The 7,854-nt window shown below is 38.2% G+C and overlaps 1 protein-coding gene across 2 annotated transcripts; it reads right to left on the reverse strand.

Moving 5' to 3' along the window:
- Positions 1 to 299: 299 nt before the first annotated feature.
- LOC105042009 (KH domain-containing protein At4g18375) lies at positions 300 to 7,762 on the reverse strand. 2 transcript variants are annotated; one of them, XM_010919107.4, is made up of 8 exons: positions 7,634 to 7,762; positions 5,293 to 5,886; positions 3,602 to 4,096; positions 3,276 to 3,515; positions 2,908 to 3,189; positions 2,743 to 2,798; positions 2,347 to 2,437; positions 300 to 1,075 (listed from the first exon to the last, which is right to left on the reverse strand). In XM_010919107.4, the coding sequence occupies exons 2-8, from the start codon at positions 5,863 to 5,865 to the stop codon at positions 944 to 946; spliced, it is 1,869 nt and encodes a 622-aa protein (XP_010917409.1). In that variant the 5' UTR covers positions 5,866 to 5,886; positions 7,634 to 7,762; the 3' UTR covers positions 300 to 943. The 2 variants fall into 2 exon arrangements, with proteins under 2 accessions (XP_010917409.1, XP_010917408.1); XM_010919106.4 differs by having other exon boundaries at positions 5,293 to 5,889; positions 7,634 to 7,711.
- Between the last annotated feature and the right edge of the window lie 92 nt (positions 7,763 to 7,854).

Here is a 7,854-nt window from a genome sequence, read left to right on the forward strand (position 1 = left end):
GCTTTTGTGAAGTAGAGAACGAGAATATACACTTTAACTACAAAATTATTAGTTTTGGGCATGGCAGAATAGGATGAGCAGGCAAACTTATTCGATGCCCCAAAATCCAAAATAGATAGTTCAGATACAGACCGGTGTTTAAAAACAATGAGTTGAAGGGCCACCAACTGGCTAAAAAATTGACCCAAGATTAATGCAATGAAAAATACAAGGGAAACATAAACACAAAAGAAGCAGGAAATTGAATGTCCAGGAAAATCACAAGCAAAAAGAGTTAAAATCAAAAATACCCGAAGGAAGAAGCAAAAGTACAAGCACTACACAACATGCAGTTCTTGACTCAGATTTGATTTAGATAACAAAATCAAACATCGAATCTATACAAGCACGAGGAAAGGAGGGAGTTCTTGGGCTTTATGATTCCATTTCAGCACACAATTTTCAGCTTCAATAATGACCATAAAACTTCAGTTCAGCAGTGAAATAGTACATGGCAAACTTGATCCCACCACCCTGTTTAAGGATATAGATCCTATCCATTTAGCTGAGGAAGCAACAGGCAAAAGACAGGATAACGAAACGTCAATATATCAAGCAGCGAATCAGTTGATAAAGAGTTGCTAAAACCGGGATATATGGCATCCAAGCTAGTCAGAGATGCACAAGAAAATAACGTCAAAGAGGAAAATAAGGACCTAAGATATCTAGGATAATCAGACAAGACAGATTCATAGAGAATATCTTCCTCAATGACAAGTCAGCAGCAGATTCTTCAGGAACAGAATTGACTCTGAGGAGGCAGAAGACACCACTAGGATTTTAACAGATACGCCCTTCCTCTATAGAATAAAAACCTAAGGGAACTATGGAAAACCAGAAGGAAGTGCACTGCGACAATGGAACAAAAGATCACCTACTGGAGCTTCAAAGCATATCCATCATCTTAAGTGGACATTATGAATGCCTGGATTAGGTTCTCTGCAGCACGCTTCTGTTCAGGGGTTCCCGATATCTGAGCAATACGCTCAAAACGAGATGATTTTGACTCAACAACTTCTATATGAGCTCCAGATATCTGCAACAGCATCAAACAGAAAAGAAACTAGTTAAATTAGACCAAACAATATCTACTTAGAAGGCTAGCTGGATGATGAACAGGAAAAATTGTAGCATGCTAGGGCTCGTTGGGTTTTAGCAGATAATGCTAAAGTTAATGGCGTCCAACCTGTGGTTGAATCTGCATCTAATATTCTTTTTTCAATTCGTTGGTATGTCCGTTACATGACCATCCATAATACCCATGTGCAAATTATTCTGGAGAGATTTTAGTGATCTTCTGACTGTAAGTTGGAACTCTGTACATTTGCAAATACAAGGCTTGTTGGTGGGTATAATCCAAATTTTCCAGAGCACCGAAATTCATCGATCTCAATTCTTACAACTGATTTATGAACTGCTCAACTGTTTAGTGACAATCTCATCCAATGTTTTAAATCCCGTGAGATGAGGCCATCTCGATTTTTTCATGAAACGGGATGCGCTACCGTTCCGTCCTGTCCCGACACTTGGGACAAAAGACGTCCCAAAATATCCTGATTAGGACACTGGGACATTAGTGGGATGGCCTATCCCGACACATGCAATGGTACCCCGTCCCGGTGCCCCACGGGATGTCCCACTAGAGCCTGAATCCTTAATCTCATCATACATTATTCAGAATGTCATATAGATATTCTATATTTTTAAACCCATGCTAATAATCTTTGGGTCTAGATAAATAACTAAAAGGTGAAATTAGATCGGTTATAGTAGAGTCATGGGCAGCTTCAAAATTGAGAAGATGGGTTTTGCATTCTCTTTCTGACACGAGATACTTCAGCGGATCCTTTAAGTAGAATCATTGCAGAAGTTAGATCTATGGATATTGGATAACAGGCTGGTTAAGGGAAGTTTTTGGGTTTCCCCTTCTAGATGGCAAGACACTAAATCATTCAACAAGAGACAAATCTATTGCTATCAGTATGGTGCACTAGATTTGGGCACCCTCCGTATATATGGCAAATAGGAATCCAGATTTTCAAGATTGAAGTTATATAAAAATAAAAAAAAAAATGTGTACAAAAAAAAAAAAAAAAAAACACCACCAAAATACTAAATCATGCCTGAATTCTAACCAAACCACAACTTTTCAATAATTTTTCTACATATTTAAAACTAGATGTATTTAGAGCACGATATAAAACACAATAACATAATTCCAATCAACAAAAATCCATGTAAAACCTAGAGCATGGAAAAAAAAAAGCAATAATATTATGAGGATACATTCACCACATAAAGACACACCTTTCTTATATTTTCAATGTTTGTACCACCTTTTCCCATAACTTTAGCTAAAGCATTTGCAGGAATCACCATCTCAATATACGGAGGCAATCTGCTTAAAGTTTGAGCAACATAAAAACAAAAAACAGTTAAACCACCTAGAATAACTGAATTCTAATGAATGATATATCCAATCACAATTCAAAAAAAGGCTTATCACAACAAAGACAACGTTTCATCAATAGAATGATGAGACAAAATGTTCTATAGATGACATCCTTGTGAAAATACAAATATTTTGTATAAGGCATAAGGAAACCTAAGAAAATAAGTGGTTTTAACTACTATTCTGATTGGACCACAGCATCAAGGTCCAAGCAGACTAAGCTTAGATAAAGTGCATAGAAAAAAACATACCCTCCATATGCCTTTGATGAATATGATGAAAGGGAACCATAGCCATTCTCTCCAGCCTTAACAGAGAGCATAACAATAATGTTAATCAAAAGCTTCTATAAATTTGCTAGTCATGCTGGAAACAAACAAGTCAGAGCAGATATCCTGAAGTAGCAAGCAATATACCTGCAAAGAACTGTATCCATACAAACTGCTGCCAGAAAGTACTCCCAAACCCCTTTCAGTTTCTATTCTCTGGTCATAGCTCAAAGGTGCAACAGATGGAATGCTAGGCAATACAGGAGGGACAGAGAGACCACTAGAATAAAGAGGATCAACTGGAGGAGCGTTCTGATTGCCATCCTTGTGAGTATTCTGGCTTCCATCCCTATCTCTCAAAGCATCTTCCCTAAGCCTCAAAATAATCTGAACTAGTGCATCACGCAAATTACCTACCTCTCCAGTTACCTGGATGCCGATCAAAATTGAAAAGAATATATAGTTAAAACTTGAGGACAGCAGAAGGAGATCGGTATTCAAGGAGATGGGCAAACCTCAACAAGCTCATCATTGGAAGCAGTACGCTTAGGCTTTTCACCTTTTGAGATCCGAATTTCAGCCTTAGTCTTCTTACGCATGTCATTTATAATCGAGCCACTCTTGCCAATGAGGCAGCCAATCACCTTTGATGGAACAAGAAGACGGATATTCACTTTCTCATCATCCTCATCATTAATCTTTCCTTGAAGCAGCAAAACAGCTTCAACTGCAGCAGATTTGATATCATCGGTGGACTGCACATGCAGATCATGCAACACACCCATTAGCCAAAAATTGATAATAGGGAAAAGAACTGCAGAAAGTAATGAATAAGTCTAACCTCTGTCGATGTGACAGTAATAAGGCATTCTTCAGTCTCGTCCTTTGTGTCATCAACATCAATGCGCGCACCACTGTTTTGCCTTATACTCTTTATAGTACTCCCTCCCTTACCAATAACACGTCCAATCTTGTCGGATGGACATAGGACTCGTACTACTAAATCCTCTGAACGTGATGGACCACCATATCCAGAAATAACAGGAAGAGCAGATTGATAAACTGGCCATGCATTAGCAGTATCAGTATATCCATGAAGTTCTGATACAGGTGGTGTGGCACCTATGACTGGTGGCATAGATCGAGGAGGAACAAGAGCATCCGCAGCAGGAAAAAAGCTGCCCGCTGGATAAATAGGGACATCTGAAGGAATAATAATTGGTGGAAGCTCTGGAACAGAAGTATCAAGGGAGATCTCTTCTTTTGGTGAAAACTTGTACATAATAGTAGAAACTGCAAATAATGCTTTCTTCACAGCTTCAGCATCACCAGTTATCTGCACAAGCATATATAAGGAAAATTAATACAAGTGGAAATAAGGTAAATAACAAAAAATAGAGTATAAACATAGAGATGAATCACAAGAAATTTTTCCCCAAATAAGGTAAATATCTAGACTTCCATATTCAAAGTAAATTTGGTAATTTGACACCTTAATCAAATCATAGAAACCCCAATAAGTGCCTAAAATTTTTAAAAGCAGATGGGAAGGAAAAATCACTTCCTCACTTAAAATAGTCAGTCAGTTAAAAAGTGAAAACTGCTCATCTGTTTTTGATGAGCTGTAATTCTGGTTTGGTTGTTGTAGGCTGGCACTTTACAAAAGGATAGCATATTCGAGATGATCCTTTGATAATCGAAGGAAGAAACAAGAGGACAGCCTACACGATATGCATTAGCCACATACATTGAACCAGATATAGATAGTTAGAAAAGAAGACCTTGATTGAAAGATAAAACTTAAATGACCAACAAGAAATTGTAAAGCACCTTCTGAAGAATGGATCCGAATGAATAACATGTTTTTTAAATGGTAAATCATAGTGATCAAAAGGCAACATTGTAAATTTCCATAAAGGGGAGACAAAAAATAGACACTGTTTTAAAATAGAGGCTTTCCTGTATGTAGCTCTAAATACTTCAAGATAAAGCAAGGTTAAATGTATGAATAAGACAATCATTCATTAATTCACACCATAACTTCTAACACCAAACGTAGCTGGCTTCCTCCCAGCCAGGGAGTTCACGTTATATCATACATATTGCAGGGAAGGAGAATAGGTAGGCCATGGAACCATACTACGATGACAGATTGCTGACAAATCCTAATACTACAAGTTAAAAAATTAAGTGTAAGTAGAAGGAAATGCAAGTATAAACATTTAAGGCCCAGAATTGTTTGACGTCTCCCCCCTCCCACCTCCCCCCACCTAAAAAAAAAAAAAGTAGCGTAAGTCAGAAGATTACTGACAAATCCTAATTATAAAACCAAAAACATTAATTTTGACAAAAATATCTGAGACACACAATTCCCATGATATGCAATTTCCGATTGATCATTATACAACTAGAAAAGCACAGCACATGTAAGGAGTCGACCAAAGTCTAACCTCTAATTTAATTTATACTAGCTCCTGAAATTCTAACTCAAGATTTACTATTTGAAACTCATAAAGCCATAGGAGCATTTACCTGAACAAAGTTGTCAAAGTTCATTGCACAGGAATGAGTAGCATCATTGGCATCCTTTGCATTTACTTTTATGTTTGCATTGGTCTTTGATCTCAATCTCTTTATGGTGGCCCCAGATTTGCCAATTATGTTTGCAGCTTGGCTAGCTGGAACAAGTATGTAGGCCTCCTCCTTGTTCCTCTTATCAGATTCACTAGCAATAGCCAGGGCATTGACAATTGCATCATGCACCTTAAGCAGAGCTTCTTGAGCAGGGCAAAGAGGTTCCATGCTGTCCTCATCAACATCCATAGAATCCTTGTCTTTAACATAGCAGTATATGGTGATAACCCTCTTGTCCGCACCAGGAAAAGGATCGACAACCTTGATTTTAGCATGTGTCTCTTGTCTTATGGAATTTATCACTTTACCACTCTTACCAATGACACTCCCAATAACACCATCAGGGCAAAGCATGCGATAGACAACAAGTTCACCATCACCAGATCTCTCCTTGTTACCCGGTCTCTTCTGTTGTCTCCCATCATTGTTGTCATCCCTCTGCTGGCGTGGACGTTTTCCAGTCTCCACCATGTTTCAGTTAAAGATATAAACCTGCTGTAAATGAAAAACATCATCACATTGGAGAACCATTAAGATATATATACTGAAAATGCAATACAAACACCATGAGAATACTTCATCAAGGTATTTAGTATGCATAGGAATGCCTTGCATGAGACAGAGCTAAACAACATCATATAACCCAGTACATCAAACTGAGCATAAACACTATTAACACAATTGTCTGCAACAAAAAGTTCCACATTAAATTGGCAGAAAGGTTCTAGGGGAAGATCAAAAAAGCAAAAAAAAAAAAAAAAAAAAACCCAGACAATTTTCCCCTGAAAAGACAGATTACAGTGTGCAGTAAATTTAGATTTAACTGCCTACAGAAATTTTTACAGATTTAGCAGGGAATTCATTCTATGCACACCAATCAGAACTAAGGGCATGCGACCTGCTTGATGGACATGTAAGATGGCAGGGTAAAATTTGAAAACAAAAAACAAAATAAAAGAATGTATTTAGAACATATGATCGCTGCACTTCTATGATTTAACACACTTGCGATTTCAAATTGAAGCCTTCCTGGATGACTTTGTTTGTTTTTGAGACTACGGTTTGTTTAAGAACTGATAATTCAACATGAAATGCAATTGCCTAATTGACAATGTTGGCATTAGCTCTTTACTTTTATGTATATAATGCAAAGGCCTCAGTCTGACCCAACGAATCCAGACTGAAGGCTTCCATGAATCCTTTTGACAGGGCCTACCATCCCACTGTTAATGGCAGAAATTCCTACATGACTCCCTTTCTGACAGCTTTGGAATGGGACAAGAGAAATTGATAATGGTGTAGATAATTTTTACTCTCAATGCATACACACACAGTAAATCAAGGATTATATTATCAAATTTACAATGAAATGATTAAAATTTCTCTTTCTCTCGTTTTTGGGAATGCAAGTGTGTTGATTATTTTATTTTTGGGTTTCCTTTTTTCAATATGCTATGCATAATTTTATGCTCATACAGTGGCCCTCTCCTCCAAGACTTTTGATCTCTATAGTAATTTGGAAACCTTTGTGTGTTGTTTTGGCCATATTTAGCCATGCATATTCTTTTGAACAACCATAAGCATTGCACATGCCGAATTCTATTTACTCATTTCAAAAATTTTCCATTTTTATGATATGGATGAAGAAAATAACTAAAAACTACATCCAAGCTAGTGTTAGAACAATGGAGAGAAGAATCTATAAATATGCAAAAGAAGCTCACAGCAAGAATCAACCAAAAATTCCTAAACACGTCAGAGAATTGACGAGAAGAAAATCAACGGCACAAACAGTTGCAAACGCAATAATAGATCTTCTTGGAAGCGAACAAGACAGTAACCAACTGGTGCGTACCAATTGATCAAAATACGAAACACAAACAAGATAAAACCTAACAGTGCCTATCTAACCAAACAAATGACCCAGAAAACAAAACAAATCTTCGCCTTGGCACAACAGAGATAGCGATTGATTTGGTACGAACAATATATCTCAGATTAGATCGAAAAGATCGAGCCAAAAACGGGAAATCAACGAAGGGATCCATAATTCAGACACCGAAGAGATTACAAAAGAACAATATCCGTTCCCATTATTTCTGTCATGATCTCTCACTGAAAGGCTAATCCTACCAAAAACCCTAGCTCCGGATCAGGCCCACGGAAGGGGGCGGCATGGCGAAAGAACTCAAAAAACCCTACAACACAAAAGGGCTTCGGGCAGAAAGAGAGAGCGTACCGTATCCTGGGCGACGAAAAACCCTAACCCTACGCAACCCCAAACAGACGAGCGCGTTAGGACCGCGCTTTTGCTCTCGAGAAAAGCACCCTCGGCTGGGTTTTTAGAGGCCGGGGACCGCCACCGGCTCGGTCGGTGGAATTCCTATGTGACCGGGTATTGGCAGTCCCCCGGTCGAGGTCCTAGAAACCGGCACTATCCGGTCCGAGGTCCTAGTCCAG

Source organism: Elaeis guineensis, chromosome 3, assembly GCF_000442705.2.
Source record: "Elaeis guineensis isolate ETL-2024a chromosome 3, EG11, whole genome shotgun sequence".
Classification (NCBI taxonomy): domain Eukaryota; kingdom Viridiplantae; phylum Streptophyta; class Magnoliopsida; order Arecales; family Arecaceae; genus Elaeis; species Elaeis guineensis.